Raw genomic sequence first — 17,647 nt, forward strand, 5'->3', positions numbered from 1 at the left:
AGGTATGGCGTCCTTCCCATTTGCAGGGCGTGCTAGTGTCCAGGGCTGCGGTTCTATGTCTGGGCCTACTGCGGTCACCCATGGAGTGGTGACCACGCTCCAGGTGACGACGTCCCTCCTCACCTGGTGTACTCGCCTCACGTGGTAACAGTCTTGCCTACAGCCGCTGTGAAGTGCCGTTCGCCGTACCGAGAGGGGGGCGTGCCGCCGCGCTCGTGGTTGCCGCGCTGCCGCGCTGCCGCGACCACACTTCCGCTGCCCTAGAGCTCGCCCCTGGACCTGCCGCCGGTACCAGGATGTTGCTGGCTGCTGCTCCACTTCCTGTGTTTCCGGTGCGCCTGACCGTCCCTGCCGATTCTGGGCTGACTGTCCATGCAGTTTGCTGCGCTGGCTGTCCCTGCCGTTGCTGCGCTGGCTGTCCCTGCCGTTGCTGCGCGGGGGGGGCTTTTTTGTCCCTACCGATGCTGTGCTGGCTGTGCCTGCTGTTCCTGAGATGCCATACCTGCTGACGTCGTCCCTGTTCGTGGTGGTACTACCCCAGACTTTGGTCTGCCTGTACAGGTGCGTCCGGGCCCTGTGGCTTCGGCTACAGCAGCCCCGGCTCCGCCCTGGATAGCAGATCTTACGTCTGTCCGGAGGAAGCTGACGAAGAAGAGGAGGAAGGTGTCGTCGTCGTCGTCTTCATCTTCTTCATCGTCGTCGGCTGCTGCCTCTTCCCCCACCCCTTCGACTTCTAAGGCTTCACAGCCGAGGAAGAAGAAGGTTGCCTCCTCCCTCCTAAGAAGTCTCCCTCGGGAGCTTCTCGGGACCCGTCTCACCTAGGTGGGACGGGAGGGTTCCTTCGCTGGTCCTCCTGCTCCTTCGGGAGCGGGGCCCGTCTCTTCCTTTCCGCAAGGAAGAAGACTACGGGGACCAGAGGGGTACCGGCTAACACCGGTACTTTTCCTCCGCCTGGTGTCAGTGGTTCTGCCACTGCATCAGGGCCTCCGTCTCGGCCTCTCGTTCGCGGGAGGTACCGAGTGTACGGTTCGCCACCAGCGACCGTGCGCCAGGAACCAGACCTCTGAGTCCGCTCAGCGTCAGGTTCACGGCACGGGGCGGAAGACTGGTGACAGCCGCTCACGCGACTCTCACCAGACCAGCTCTCGCTCTCGTGGCGACCAGCTGGCTACCCGGGGACGTGACGGTCCACGACCGGCCATGGGCTGAGGCTGGGAAGAGGTTCCTCCGTTCGCCGGTGCCAGCCACGGCTGGAAACCGAGCGACGTGACGTGCCGTGAGGACAAGCACCGGTCTCACTGTGACAGTGGAGCCTGCAGGTCGCCTGACCGTCGCTCTCACAGAGAGCGATCGGGTACGGCAACCAGCACCAGCTCTTCTGACACTCGAGATCGGGGCCGCTGTGCTCAGTCCAGCCGTTCTCCACAGCGAGACGGTTCGACCAGGCCTGCAGCTCGATCGCCACCGCGGGTTGACGATCGCCTGCAGCTCTCCAAGCCTGCTGGTTCTGCCAGCGAGCGAGGAGGGAGCGTCAGGTCTGCCTCTCCCCTACCTTCAACCTCCTCGGGTTACACCGGGAGGAGCGAGGTATTGAGGAGTGATCGTGAGGGGTGCGCCCCTCATGATCCCACCACGATGCCCTACGTGCCAGGCACGGTTCTTGGACCGGCCAGGACGTATGCGCAAGTGGATGGAGAAGACCGAGAGGGCTGTCGCTGTTCCCCCTTCTTAGGAGGAAGGTTCTCGGAATATGCTCTTGTTCGAAGGGCTTAACGGTCCCACTCTGCAAGATGCTGTGACTTTCGAGATCCGGAGGAACTTTGCCGAGGTTATGGCGCTGATTCGTCAGCACAACGACCTCGGGGAAGGATCGCCGCTCCCACCAGCAGAGCCACGTCTCGGCTCGAGTCGTTTTGGGGCCCGAGAGGGAACCCAAATCGACGGTGGGTCTGCCGCGATCGGAGCTTGCCGACTGTGTTGAACCAGGTAGTCTCTCGTCTCCGGACAAGAAGGCGCTCTCAGTTCTGGCCGGTCGAACAAGCTACTTCACCTCCTCTACTGCGACAGAGGCGTTTCTACGTGTCTTCGGACACCGTATTTGAATACCCCTTAGGTCCTCCTGAGGTTTCGACCTCGACGAGGGACTGGAATGAGTCGGAGGACGGTATCGGCTCTCTCCTGTCAGGTGTCGATCAGCCCCACCCAGACGACGTTCACAGTGGCGGCAGACCCTTACCTACAGTATGAGTTCGTAACCCTCCTCGGGGAAAATGTTTTCTCCTGACGATACGTTTTCCCAGGCTCTGAGAGGCCATCGCCGTAAGGCGATGGCTGCTCCTTTTCTTCTCCAACTGCTAGTTCCGCTGGGAAGGCGAGCCAGTATCCAATTCCTCCCCCATTCCCTCTCTCCTTACGGCTACGAGGGAAAGGGGAGGGATCCTACAGATATTTCTCTGTAAGATCCCACGTTAGGGGCTGCGCTACCGGGGGGACCTTCGGGTCCTACCTGACGTAAGCCCGGTCGTTGAGGAGGGATCCTGCCCCTTTCTCGATTTCTACGGGAATCGGGAGGACCACCAGCCGATATCGTTTGACGAATTCGGTGGGGGTTTCGCAGAGTGCTTAGAATTCTACGGAATTTCTAGCGCACTCAGAGTGTTTGAGTTTTTTACGATCTCCAAACACTTAGGCGAGACCACGGTCCAAAGTGAGCGAGAATCCCCGATAATTGTTACACGATAATCGGGAACCTCGCTTATGCTCGAATTCCTGTAATTTCTAGCATTTGGAAGAAGACTGCTGCTGAAAGAAGAGTATCTCACAGTAGGCGATTAACCTGGAATAGAGAAGAACGGACGGGAACTTCCAGTTTGGCTTGAACTATCGTCTTCGGTATTCTGTTCACCATTGAAGATTTCCTTTGGGAAAGACTTCTCCTTCACTCTCTTGACTAGAAACGGGAAGGCTGGTCGATCTCAATCTTATTCTCATTCCTCGAGAGGAAAATAATTTAGGATGGAGGTCGTGTACAGAACCTACAAATATACTACGTATATTACCCTCGCGACATGATTCTTTAACAGTTGAATTGTCCGGGGGTTAGGCGCATACCGTAGTTAACTCTACGGTTTGTGACCGAGACGAATTGTATCTTAATTGAACTGCAACTCGGGGTTGCCTGCAACCTCCCAGCAGTTATCAGTTTCGATTTTAGATACTGGTATTGTCATGACAACACCAAATCAGCTTTTGTATTTACCGAAATCCGTTTCGTTTAAATATAATTGCTCGAGCGTATTCTTTATGCTCGATGGTTCTAGCCGAACGCATTCCTTCGTGGAATAATGGATTACCTGGCAACTCAGGATGACGAGTCACCGAGAGCTACTGCCTATTGAACTGCCTGATAGCGGCTCAGTATCAGATAGGTCTCGGAGATGCACGGTCGGTTACGTCTCTCTCCCCTGGTTTGATTGACTACCGAACCGTATCTCTGCCCAACAATCATGGACTTAGGTCTCTGATTAACGGGGATTCTCGCAATAATGAAGGACCATCTACTGCTGTGACGCTCGATTTCATCGCCTTCGACATTGCGAGAATTTTCAACAGAGATATCTCTTGGACTCTTTCATCTTTCTGTTTACCGCACGGTAACAGAAGTCTGTACTAGTCTCCCGCTGCATCGCACCGCGATAATGCGAATGATTTTTGCAGACATCTGAGTTTGTCTTCAAAATATCTCGTATTCGTAGGTGTGCAATTATTCATGGCTCGCCCCGAATTAACAGATATGTCAGAAGACATCGCCTACTCTCCGACCTGACAGCTCTACTTCCAAATGTTCAGCCCATGAGAAGCAGTTCTTCAGGCAGTATTTCCCTGTCTTCATTACTGAAAAGCGCTCCGCTTTTATTGCAACTACGATCCTCACCGGACAGCAATGAATAGCGGTTAGCGTTCTCAGTCTTTGTAGCACAGGTTCAGAATCTTGATGAATCCTTCTCTCGGTTCAGCTGTGAAGACGTAGGTTGCATTTTCTGTACACCTTCGTCTTCAACGACACATAGTGTTGTTTCTCCTTAGCCGAGAATCAACTATACTATGAGATATCTTGCCATCAGGGACCTCGGTCTCTAGAAGGCAATTGACTTTCGCCTGTTGGGCACATGCCTTAAGAGAGTCATCACCTTGCCTTCTGGCATCGGTGACGAACAAATTATTTGTTTAATCTCTTGGCATAACCCTTTTAAGGCGAAGGTCACGTGACTTGCTCGGGTGCTTGGACAACTTGCCTCCTACCGAACGCAGTCAGTCGGCAGCTGTCAGAGCGCCCAAGGTCTGTACGAACTTCGCTGTGGACTTAGTTCGGTTGTTCCATAACAGTCTTTTTCTTCGTCCTAACGGCTCTTGTCACAGTTACCCATACATCGACACCCACCATTGAGTGTCGGTGTCCTATCCACTACCGAGAAGAACAACTTCGCTGCAGACGGATAGACCAGTATGGGTACAGGACATCACCGAAGTCGAGAAGAGGGATAGGTCATACGACCATTCCTTCTTTTCCTCTGAGGTAATTGCATGACTTTTCCTGCGAAGTCAAGCATCCAGGGGATGGGGATTCGTGACGCTCGATTTCGTACCGAATTCGTAGCGAAGACTCTGAACCCTTCGGTTCCTGACGATCGGTTAGAGTCCTTCACAATCCCCTCCCTAATGGACTTCACCGCCTTCGATGCGAAGGAGATGCTGCTTTGTCCTGTGAAAGCGCGACCGCGCTTTCTGAAGAAACTCGACATCCCAGGCTGAGTGTTGAAGACTCTTCGTCAGCACCAAGATGACCTAGAAGTACACTCCCTCGAGTACACAAGAACTTCTCCGTGGCGCAGGTACTGAAGGCAGGGGGGGGTCTGGTACAACCAGACCACTGGCACCTCCTTCTACCTTTTGGATATTGCCCACAGGTCCTTGGATCGTTTTCCTTGGGACCTGTGGTGGCTGCTCAACACGTTGTGTAGCTAACCCAGACCCTAGCAGGCTGAACAGCATCGAGTCCTGGTGTGACTGTAAGAATAGATATGTGAATGAGAGAGTGACTGGCTTCTCTTCATATCTTTTTCTCCCCCTCTACCTGTGGTAGAGGGATACGGTCATCACCTTGCTGGATAAGGACGAGATGCCGGTGAGCTACTCGACAGAGCCCCATCCTATCCCTTTCACTAGGGATGGGAGCGAATATCCACCACTTCCTCCTACAAGGGGGGGGAAGTGGATGCCAACAAGAGACAAACCATAACTTTATGTTGCCTCTTGCAAATAGGAACTTGTTCTTGTTTGCTGGTACGAAGAGATACGCTTGCCTCTCTCTTAGTACTTGGTCCAGAGGTCTGACCATTGATCCTGCGGTGCACACCCCGATCAATCGGACAGAGGCTTGGATCCCTCCCTCGCTCTTACGACCAGGGAGGCATTCCAAGGTTGGGCGAACACCAGTCTGTTCACAAAAGACTCAGATTCCTCCCACCAAGAAGTGAGTCTTCCTATTGTAAAAGGACCAAAGGTTTGTATGCCGTGTCGGAACAAATGACAATTTGTCCAAAATTGCATTTTTCCTAACTATACAAACCTGAGGTCCTTTTACACATAGTCCCACCTCATGCCACCCCTCACTCTGCAGTTTTTGCTTGGGCCAAAAGCAAAAGTGATTTGTTTACCTCCCAGTCGCGCGCGCGCGCCTGTCGGACAAGCAGTTAACTACCGAACCCCTTGTTCGAAAGCTTACGACCTATCCAGCTGCCGCTAGTACCTTCCTATTGTAAAAGGACCTCAGGTTTGTATAGTTAGGAAAAATGCAATTTTGGACAAATTGTCATGTTGGGCGAACACCAGTCTGTTCACAAAAGACTCAGATTCCTCCCACCAAGAAGTGAGTCTTCCTATTGTAAAAGGACCGAAGGTTTGTATGCCGTGTCGGAACAAATGACAATTTGTCCAAAATTGCATTTTTCCTAACTATACAAACCTGAGGTCCTTTTACACATAGTCCCACCTCATGCCACCCCTCACTCTGCAGTTTTTGCTTGGGCCAAAAGCAAAAGTGATTTGTTTACCTCCCAGTCGCGCGCGCGCGCCTGTCGGACAAGCAGTTAACTACCGAACCCCTTGTTCGAAAGCTTACGACCTATCCAGCTGCCGCTAGTACCTTCCTATTGTAAAAGGACCTCAGGTTTGTATAGTTAGGAAAAATGCAATTTTGGACAAATTGTCATTTTTAGAATAAAAATTCCATATTCAGAAGATTGACGCCATCTCGATATTTGTGGAGTCGCTTGTGTCAATAAACTTCCCATTCCATGTGCTAAATCCACACACCACTTGTACCCATAGACGCTGTGGCACTTTCTTCACGAAAATCGTAAACAACAACTTCCAACCACTACTTTTTAAATAAACTTTGATTTTTGGTAGAAAAAGAAGAAGCGTGCACTAGATAATTATTTAAATAAATAGTTAAACAGCAGTATAAGGTCATTAATTGCATAAATATTTTTATGTATTCATGATTATTAATTTGAAAATATTCATTGTTGAAAAAGTAACTAGATTCCTGACTGAAGTATCAACAGTTTTGCTTGTGAACGGTACCTACTGCGTTGTTCGCGCTCTTCAATTGTTTATCAGTGTTGCCAATTGGTGTGTTTACCCTCCAAACTGGGTATAAAACTTTCATAAAACTGGGGAATAAATGAAATTAGCATATCTGTTTGTAGTGTATATAATATAATATATATTATATTTATATATATATATATATATATCTATATATATATATATACTATATATATTATATATCACATATTAGAGCAAATTTATCATTATTGCATTACTATGACAACTAGAATTCATGGAAACAGTTTGTAAATGCATCGGCGTAAATGTGAAGCTCCACTAGATTGGCAACGATGAGTCACTTTGCCGTCGTCTGCTCGTATGTACTTCAGAAATATTTGTAATTTTTCGGGGTTAATTTGGTTGCAAAAAAGGGATAATAGACATGAATCAAATAAGCATTTTGAAGTAATTAAAGTAAAGGTAAACTAAATAATAAGTAAAGAAAACAATTAAGGGAATAAAGCTTTGCACCTCATAAACCGTATACTCGTGTGCTGCCAGTAACTGTGTTTGTGGAGTGAGCACTTAGGAACCAGGAACCGCAACGTAGTTAAAGTGCAATTTGGAGTGAATTAAGACTAAAACATCTATAATTACAACCAAATAAGCACTGTGGAGTTTCAGTTGTGATGGTAGTAAGGATAAAACCGCCAATTACAAGGTAAAATGAATTTCAGTTGAAACCATGATCCCAGGAATAAGAAGTTTCATACTTTCACTAATAAGGGGAAATGCTGCAGTGGATCAATTGTCATCGCGTGGATCAGCCTTATTCGCTCGATATTTAATTGGTGAAACAAGAATACAGTTACTTCTTTAAGCATACCATTCAAAAGATTGAAGTATCGTACATCATGTGCTATAAGAAAGTGCCATACCTGGTTCCTAAGCACTTTTTTTTCTTTTTAGAATTTAAGGAAAGATTATGAATGCAAAGTGTATGAAGCTGATGTACATATCTTTTCAGAATCGGGAAACAATCAACTCCGATCATCGCCACCGAATATTGTTAGATCGTTATGTTGAAAGTTCACAGCACTTGCGAGACCTGTATGAAGACAAAGATGGACTTCGCAAAGAAGAAGTGGCAGCATTATCAGGTCCAAATGAACTGGCTGAATTTTACAACAGGCTTAAGCAGATTAAGGAGTTCCATAAAAAACATCCAAATGAGGTATTGTTGATAAAATTAATTTTAATCTCTCTCTCTCTCTCTCTCTCTCTCTCTCTCTCTCTCTCTCTCTCTCTCTCTCTCTCTCTCTCTCTCTCTCTGTACAGGTACTGTACTCCTTCCTTTAGCTGTTTAACTAGTCCATCCAAAAGTCTTAGACAGTAAACGTAATTTAATTTTTCCAATTCTTTTTCTGGATTCTGTAATGTTACCCCTCTCTCTCTCTCTCTCTCTCTCTCTCTCTCTCTCTCTCTCTCTCTCTCTCTCTCTCTCTCTCAAGGTTAAGTAATCTAGAAGTTTTGTCTACCAGGTGGTGCAGGAGAAGTATCTAAAATATAACAGGATAATTTATTTCTGGACTCTTATATACGTAGTTGGTTTTGAAGATTTGTTCTTAAATGGGGGTGAAAAATGGAGCAAGGCAAAGTGAAAAAAGTGGGATATGTAGTTGGTAAGAAACCCAGAGGAAGGGCTAAAATCTGAAGATTTGGTGTGCTTCCTTATAGTATTTAAAAGTTAATTTTTCTCTAGTAGGGTAAAAGCTAAAATTTACTCAGATAAGGTAATTGAAGATACTATATCCTGAATTATGCCTTTAACTCCTTTGGACTTGTGCATTGTTTAGTGACATCATAACAATCATGAATACATTTTTTAATTATGTAACTTACCCAGTAATTACATAGCTATAGTTTCTGTTATTCACAGCAGTATAGATTTAAACCGATAAGTGTGTAGGTGTCACAGTCTCCCCCCACATCGAGAAGGTTAGGAACAACACAGCCAATTAGCTCATTCCGTTTCTGTGACTCCTGGTGTAACATCTGGTGTCGGCAGCAGTTATTAAATTTTCGCCGGTTATTTACCAGATTTTGGCATACAAACCGAAAGTGGGATAACTTAAGCCGAAAGCTTTAGGATGAGTTTTTTCTTTGTTTTATTGCTTTTCACTGAAGTAACACATCTTTTGTGCATTTATAGCAACTTGCAGTTCTTTGGTCAACTACTTTTTGATGAGTGTCGGACTATAATATGTAAACATTGGTTTGTCAGACTGATGTTTACGCTTAGCTAATAAGCAAGTAGCGTAATAATGGAAACACTGCATTAACTATCTTCCTGTTAGAGTAGCATAATAATGTAAACATTACATTCGTTATCAGTATGATGTTGCTGTAGAATTTTATGTCTGCATGGTGTGTTGTAGGATGGTTGATTATTGTTTTAAGGTGTTTTCGCCACTTGTGCTGATTAGCGTGTTCGCTACTGCAATGAATTTGCAATAAATTTAAATGCTTATCAATCTTTCCAAAATTAAGTGTAAAGGTATAATGTAGCAGCTGAGAATTAGTTATGATGGATTTTCGGAGGATGGTGTATTGAAATCCTATTAAAAACAAGAATAAAATTATTATTGATATGAATATTATTGGAAACAACTTTGTTTGAAAACATACAAGAGCCCACTACAGAGAGAACATCCCTATAAAAACTTAAAACCAGTTAAGGGAACAAAGTTATGTTGATTAAGCATGCCTGCTTAGCTTAAATCAAAGAAAACCTGTTAGGTAGCTAGACTGACAAAATAGTACGCTTGCCATCAAAGTTATAAGCTTACCTGGTACTAAATTATTCTGGCTGATCTTGTCTTTAGCCATATGTTTGACCTAAGATTATGTCTTGCATTTATCTTATAGTTTACTGAGCCCAGTAGAGTCTACGAGCGTCCAGCGCCAAGCACCCAGTGGCGCCTAGTAGCATCCACTGCGTTGAGTGTCCAGCAGTTCTGAGCTCTCAGTATCGTAAACTACACAGGTGTTCAAGTAGTTTTCTTGTAGTCAGATAACACACTATTCCAGTTGTGTTTTTTCTCTCCTGCTACTAGCTCTTTATTTTCAATTATGTAACTTGCCCATTGGTTGCACAACTATAAGTTTTACTGATAGCTGTGTAGTTGTTGGGTGGGTATTATTGAAACTTACATATTTTATTATATGAAAATGTCATTTTTATTATAAAAATTTATTTTGTGCCACATGCTCCTTCGCTTGTCTCCCTCGCTTCCTTCCCATACCATTGCCAGTTGTGTTGGGGTTAGCAATGTTAACCCTGTGATATTGAAGTGTTGTGCAGTGGAGGAGGTGCTGTTTGTCCCCTGATTCTCACAGGCAAAGGTCCCTGTCAAACTCCCCAGCACCTGGGAGGAGGCATACTGGTAGTCCAAGGGAGGTCAGTGGGATTTGCCCACGGACAGTTGCCCCCCTTAGGCAGTCCTGTTGTTAAATCCCAGATTGCGACAGAATGCCATTGGAAAGACGTCTATAAGGAAGTGTCTTGCTTGAACTGATATAGATCTCTTTGACCTCCATACCATAAATGGAAATCTGGACATGTTACACTGTATTTCATCCCAGTGGACAGGGTGTTAGATTCCCATATACTGTCTAACATCTCAGAGGCTTAGGTCCTCTTCCTTAAAATCCTCATTTCTGAGGAGAATTATCAGGTGTGCCAAACCTCCAGTCAGTTCAGGATTCTCATACCTCCTTCCAAGTATGAGTATATCTTAATGTTAAGACCAAAGGTTTGTTTGGCTTATGAGCAAATGACAAATTTGTAATTAATTTGTATTTTTCATAGCTAACAAACCTGAGGTCTTACATTGACTGCCTACATGTAGCCACCCCTCTTATGTCTTATCTTGGGTTGGAAGAAAGACTGAATACCCCATGAGGTTCAAGTGTGGTCTCTAACCTGCTTCCAACTCAGCTACATATTAGATCCCTTGCATATACAATTTTGTAATGTTTTTAACTGGTTCCCAGCTGGTGCCAGAAAATTTATCCTAATGTCAGACATTAGGTTTGTTAGCTATGAAAAATACCAATTACTACTATAATTGAACATTTTAAATTTTTCCTTACAATACAATCTGGGGCTTTTCATACTGGAGGTAACCCATCTCACCCATCCCGCTTCATTTCTTCAGTTTTTGCATTGAAATTGCAGCAGAAAGCCCAGTGGGTAACATTGGTTAGTGAGACTGGGCATTGTCTCCCCATTTCCACTTGGGTACCATCTTTATTAGTAAGTACACAGCACTCAGTGCATGTGCTGAAGAATACTCCATGTATGAAAAGCTCTGGTATGTATACATAGGAAAAATACAGTTACTTTAAAATCTGGCATTTTTCAATATATATTCATTGCATACACACGTACAATTGCAGGGGTTCTATCCAATGCTGATCTTTATATACAAAGAGCTGATGTGTCTGGGATTCCATCTTGTTTAAGTAATAGGTTTATATTAAAAAAAATAGATATTTTGTTTTTTAGTAAAATTTGCATTAACCCTTTAACGCCAATTGGATGTATTAAACGTCAACGAAAATTGTCTGTCAGGTGCCGAACCGACGTATGGTACATCGTCGAAATTTATTTTTTAAAATTCGCGGAAAAAGTTATAGGCCTACTAGGCAAAAAATTTTCAATTACACACCTTGGGGGATGCTGGGAGCTCACAGATCAAATTGTTGTTTTGTTTACAATCGTTACCCAGGCACGCAAGCGCGAATTTCTTTCTTCTCGCACTAAAAAGCATCAGCGACACATCTCAGAAATTATTTTGTCACTTTGACATAATTTTTGCACCATTTTATTTTAGCCGTTACATAGAGTATTGTATATGAAAATGTGCGCAATTTCATTTAGAATGCAACGAAAAACAACTCATGGTTATAGCTTTTATCATTTTTGAAATATTTTCATATAAATAATGATAGGTGCCAAAATTTCAACCTTTGGTCAATTTTGACTACCGAAATGGTCGAAAAACGCAATTGTAAGCTAAAACTCTTATATTCTAGTAATATTCAATCATTTACCTTCATTTTGCAACAAATTGGAAGTCTCTAGCACAATATTTCAATTTATGGTGAATTTATGAAAAAAACTTTTTCTTTACGTCCGTGCGGTAACTCTTCCGAAAAAATCAGAAATTTTTTCGTCCGATTGTCGTAATGTTTGCACAGTTTTATATTAGCCGTTACATAAAGTTTTATATATGGAAAGGTGTGAAATTTCATGTAGAATACAACTAAAAATAACCCATGGTTGTAGCTTTTATCAGTTTTGAAATATTTTCATATAAATAACGATAAATAGAAAAAATTTGACCTTCGGTCAAATTTAACTCTACCGAAATGGTCGAAAACCGCAAAATGCAATAAGAATGCAGTTTACATAGTTTTCAATGCACCCAAAGCATTAAAAGTAAGGTTTTCTTAGGATATTTCTCGAATTTTCGGCTTACGACGCGTCTCAAAAACGGAACCCCCGTCGTAACCCGGGGACTGCCTGTATAACGAAAAAATAATTAACTCATTAGCTTTAACCGTTTTGCTCACAGCGCAATTTGTATACAATTATATATGAAATTTTTTTTCGTGCTGTCACATATCCTAATATTTATATATGATAATGTTATTTTTTTCATTTCTGATGGTTGCATACTAAACTTCAGGCAATGACAAAAAAAGGAGCCAAAAATGAACTCTTAATCTTGAAAATTAAGCGTGCTATGATTTTTTGAAAAAAAAACTTTTTTTGCGCTTCAGCGCTCACTCGCGAACGCCGCCGGCATACGGGAGACACTTTCGGAAATACCAGCTCGGCGTTTAAGGGTTAAGCAAGATACACATTACTGAAATGTGATAAGGAATGGCAGTTATTTCTGACCTGTGAACATGTGACTAATCTTATTTTATACCTAATTTTATTATCCTCCTTCCCAGTTCAGTCAGGTTACTGGAAGGTTACTGTATATGACTTTTTATTTTATAGTGTTGTAGTTCTGATATGGTGTGGTTAGAAATTTTTTTTTGCTTTTTATTGTTTTGTTTCTGAAGTTTGCATAGTATTGAAAGAGTTTATTTAATATTTTCTTTTAGATAAGTGTTCCCATGAGTGTGGAATTTGAAGAAATCAACAAGCAGCGAGAAGCTAATGATGAAAATCTCGTTATGGTAGACTTTACAGATGAAGAAGGTTATGGCAAATACCTGGACCTGCATGAATGTTACAATAAATATCTGAACATCAAAGGTAGGACATTTGCTTATTTGTAGGAAACTAGGATAGTGTCTCTTCTGTACTGTTTAATCTTTCTCATTTTTGCAGAATATGGAATGAGGAAATAAAGTCTGATGATTGGAAATTGTAAGTCATAGTAAATGTTCCAAAGAATGGCTACCTAACTGAGTGTGATAACTATTGAGACATTGCACTTCCATTGCTTTTAATGAAATATACACTGTAGTATGCTTATTCTAAGTAGCCCGGAGAATTAAATTAGTAAAAAGTTAGCGGTGAACAGCCTGGTTTGAGAAAATGCAGGAGTACCACTAATCAAATATCTGTACTGTTAAAACACAGAGCAGCAGTGACAGTTTTTATTTTATTATGAGAAGCCATTTGACAGCATCCACTTTGGTATAGTAATAGTGGTAGCTAAGTCATTCCTTGTGTGAAGCAAACAGTTGTTCCTGGATCTTGTTATTTTTGTGCATTTATATTTTCATTTTTACCTTGTTTCATCCATGTTTCTGTAGAATTTTAGTATTCATCCTGTTTTATTACTTTGGATATAATTCTCTGAAATTTCCAAAACATTGTGTATATTCCTCCTCTTCCACCTGGAAGCGCATATATCATTGCCATGCCAGCTTATGTAAATACTCATTTTCTTTTAATAAAAACTTTATTACCAAAGACTTATCTTGAAGTAGGTATTTTATAGTAGTCACCTCTCAATTAATGCGAGGGTTCCATTCCTGGAGAGCACGGGTTGATTAAAAACGCATTATTTAAACATATTTTTCCCATAAGAAATAACAGTAATAAAGGGGGGTTACGTTCCTGGACTTGGGGAACTACTGCATTATTAATATAATACTATGTAGGTCAGACTAAAAAGAAAAATAGAACAAAATCTTTCGCTTTATTAATAAATAGTCTTTTGGTTTATTAATACATACAGTACACAAATTCTTTCGCTTTATTAATAAATACATACAATCCACTGTGCTATGTCTTTGTCTATGTCGACAGCTGTCGTCTGCAATGCGTGCCACCATACACCTTGGCTGTCCCTCCTCACCCCCTTGCTCATCTTCTTCCCTGCTCACTCATATTCTTCTGATTCTTTTTCTTGCATTTTTTCCTTCTGTGGTCTTTGGTTTTTCTTGAAAAATCGCTGTAGTTTGGTCTGTGATGCTGATGCACGGGTGATTTGAAAACAATGCTTGGGAGTCATTTCGTGTTAAATCTAAATTTTCACATTTTTTAAACATTTTAAAATATTTTCTAACTCGGGTTAATTAAATATGCGTTAATTGCAGCATTTGAATTCGTATTCTTTGGATGTAGGATGTAAGTATAATTGTGAGGTCACAGTAATACACTTTACTTTTTAGTTTCGGAAAGTGTTGATGTCTTATGGGGAGTTCAGTGACTTTCACTTTTCTTATGCAGTTTATTGTTTTGAGTGTCAGTTTGAATTTTTTTCCCAAGTGCATGCCAGTAATGTGGAATGGATTAATATATTTTATTTTAAGAATACGTACAGGCAGTCCCCTGCTTACAGTGGGGTTTATGTTCTCAAGATGTGTTGTAAGCCGAAAATTGCCGTAAACCAGAAAATCGTAAAAATCCTAAGAAAAATTTTTAGTGGGTTTTTCTTGAGTTTTAACTAACTGGGAAAAGGCCAAGAGAGGTTAACACGACTCTCGCCACGACTCTCGCCCAGGCGGTCAAAAGAAAGACTGGCGTAGCGGCATCGTCCTTGACCAATCCTCACCCGAGCTATGCATGTGTTGCCAGATATCACAAGATTCCTTGCTTTCATCTGCTTTATAACCGGATCCAGCTAGACGCAAGAAATTATCCTATTGTTAAGACCGAAGGTTTGTAGCTATAAAAAATACAAATTGTCTTAGAAAATTTGTCATTTTATAGGGGTTCCAACTATTCACGGGGGGCCGTCTGGTATGCATCCCCCGCGAATTCGGGGAGACCACTGTATTAAAAATGATGTAAACTGCATTTTTATTGCATTTTTCATAAAAAAAACATCAAAGAATGATTACTTTGCCTTTTTGGTGTTGTATTTCTTCTGCCAGATTGGCACCGTAAGCAACGTAACCCTTGAACATGCACCGTAAACCTGGAAATAATTTTTCATACATTCAACTTCCCTGTCAGATATATACTTAGCTATAGACTCCGTCGTCCCCGTTAGAAATTCGAATTTCGCGGCACACGCTACAGGTAGGTAGGTCAGGTGATCTACCGGCCTGCCGCTGGGTGGCAGGAATAGGAACTATTACCTTCTAAGGACAGATTTTTCTCTATCGTTTGGACTGTAAACATACGTTTACGGTTCCTCCTGATTTGATTTTCGTGTTTCATCGCCATCGATCTTCTGGGCTGTCTTTTGCAGGGAAGTACTGGGTCTTTGGTTCGGCATACGCTTTTATTAACTTTTTAATGAATTTCGCTTCGAAATTTCGAAGAAAATACTAAGTGAAACTACCGAAATCATCGGTAGACACTCACATAGTTTGCCATAAAGAGAATTATTAATATTTATTCATTATTACATGTAATAAAGGTTACAACTTTATCAAGGAAATATTAAACTCTAATTTCCTACTTTAGGAAGTCAGAAAAGCATATAACTAGATACGCTTACTTTATAAGCTTTAATAGCGTTTGTGCTAACGAGCAGTTAGAGTATTAGCAGTACTAGTAGTTGTTGCATCCTCATCACCTTCTTACTCCTCAGAAACTACAAATTTATATATGCAAATTGAAGATAAATGGATAGCTCAAATGCAAGCTTTTAAAAGGTAAGAAGTGAATATAGTGTTCCCCCATTGCAAGGAGGGTGCGTCTGATCGGCTCTGTCTCGCTCCCAGGTCTAGACCTCTTCCAAGCTCACAAGCCCAGAGGAGAAGGAATGTCGACAACCGCAGGGGGGTTTCAGAGAATCCCCACCGATCAGGCGTCCCCTCGGCAGGTTCTGTAGAACGTCCCAGACTGCCAAGTTCGCCATTGGAAAGGCGTCCTAATGTAATGTGTTCCCCTTATTATTATCGTGTTGACGGATAAGGAGAATAAAGTTTCAACGGCGTAGATTCAATGAAGATGCAAGATAATCTCGTCGTAGATATCGAAACCTCAGAGAGATATCTTTCGATAACAGTAGCGGTAGAGGCATTGCCCTATCCTGTTTTCGTCCCCCGTACAAATAGACGGAGGCTTTATCCCATGGGGTTTGAAAGAGTTATTTCAACAAATTCCTCATCGGTACATTTATATGAAAATATATCTATTCTGAGAAGAACGAATTAGATATTAAAGAATATATGTTGATCGAATGAATTATGGATCTCGGTTAATGATTAAACATACATATATAATTTTTAAGCTTCTAGCTCCTGGACATGAAACGCCTGAAACGCCTGAAACAAGGCTCGAGGCGCCTGAAGAGCCTGGAACGAGGCGCAAAGCGTCTGAAGAGCCTGAAATGAGGCGCAAAGCGCCTGAAGAGGCTGAAATGAGGCGCAAAGCGCCTAAAGAGCCTGAAATGAGGCTCAAAGCGCCTAAAGAGCCTGAAATGAGGCTCAAAGCGCCTAAAGAGCCTGAATCGAGGCGCAAAGCGCCTGAAGAGAGGCGAAAAAGCGTCGGAGGCTCCTCAAAGGAGTCGCAAATCGCCTGAAGCTCCTGAAAACAGGCTCGGAGTGCCTGAAGCACCTGAAACGAGGCGAAAAGCGCCTGGAGCGCTTGAAGCGCCTGAAACAAGGCTAAAAGCGCCTGAGGCGCCTGAAATGAGGTACAAAGCGCCTGGAGCGCCTGAAACGATGCGCAAGGCTTCTGAAGCGCCTGAAAGCCTGAAGCGCCTGAAAGCCTGAAGCGCCTGAAATGAGGAGCAAAGCGCCTGAGATGAGGCGCTCAGCGCCTGAAGCTATAAACCAGGATCTTCATCGTATATGGAGTTAGATCCTGATTCTGCGTAAGGTGAAAGACATTCGAGGATTTCTCCTGATAAGGACGGGAGTTGTTGCACAGGCGGCCGTCGCCCTTCTCAGGATAGTCTTAATGCAAGTAATGGCAAGAGCAAGATCGGTTTTTTTTCCTGGCGGGGACTCAAGAGGTCGCACAGGCGGCCTTAGCCCTTGTCAGGTTAGAATCGGTACGGCTAAAAGCCCTTCACCTTACGGAAGGAGGCGCTCTCCTCCGGTTGCTCATTCTTCTCCCAACTTGATGGACAGGAAATGGAAGATAGATCGGAATTGGAAGCCAATAAGGGAGCAGGTCTCTCAGTTTATAAGACCTTAGCGACCTTTTTTATTGAAAAAATTAGTTCATTACTAATAAGACGATATTAAAATCTTCCTCCTTCTAAAATAATGCAACCAACCATTTACAGAAAGAGTGGCAATCGTTTGCAAATTGAACAAGGTTCGTACGAGCTCTCATTCATTGATTAGAGGCTCTTCCAGATAATAGAGGCGTAGAATACGGCCTTATCTCCAAGAGAATAAAAATTTGAGGGATTCTCTTCGATCCGAGAGTTTTCATTGCGATCTCTTTCGACTAATGCTAATTCGTGTTTATTGACGAAAAGAACGGAGAGGGCAAAATTTCCATTCTCTCTCCGCATCGGAGAGGAAAGAATGTAGAAGGAAGACTTGCTGCATACGACTGCTGAATGACAAGTCATATACGCATACCATA

The 17,647-nt window shown here is 43.1% G+C and overlaps 1 protein-coding gene across 1 annotated transcript in view; it reads left to right on the plus strand.

Annotated features, from left to right (window-relative positions):
* Positions 1–17,647, plus strand: part of LOC135219186 (splicing factor 3A subunit 3-like) — a 102,713-nt gene that overhangs the window by 36,492 nt on the left and 48,574 nt on the right. The window contains exons 2-3 of the mRNA XM_064255737.1: positions 7,643–7,849; positions 12,799–12,952. Of these exons, the coding sequence (XP_064111807.1) occupies positions 7,643–7,849; positions 12,799–12,952 (361 nt within the window). The remainder of the gene's footprint in view (positions 1–7,642; positions 7,850–12,798; positions 12,953–17,647) is intronic.

The sequence above is a fragment of the Macrobrachium nipponense genome, chromosome 1 (assembly GCF_015104395.2).
Source record: "Macrobrachium nipponense isolate FS-2020 chromosome 1, ASM1510439v2, whole genome shotgun sequence".
NCBI lineage: Eukaryota > Metazoa > Arthropoda > Malacostraca > Decapoda > Palaemonidae > Macrobrachium > Macrobrachium nipponense.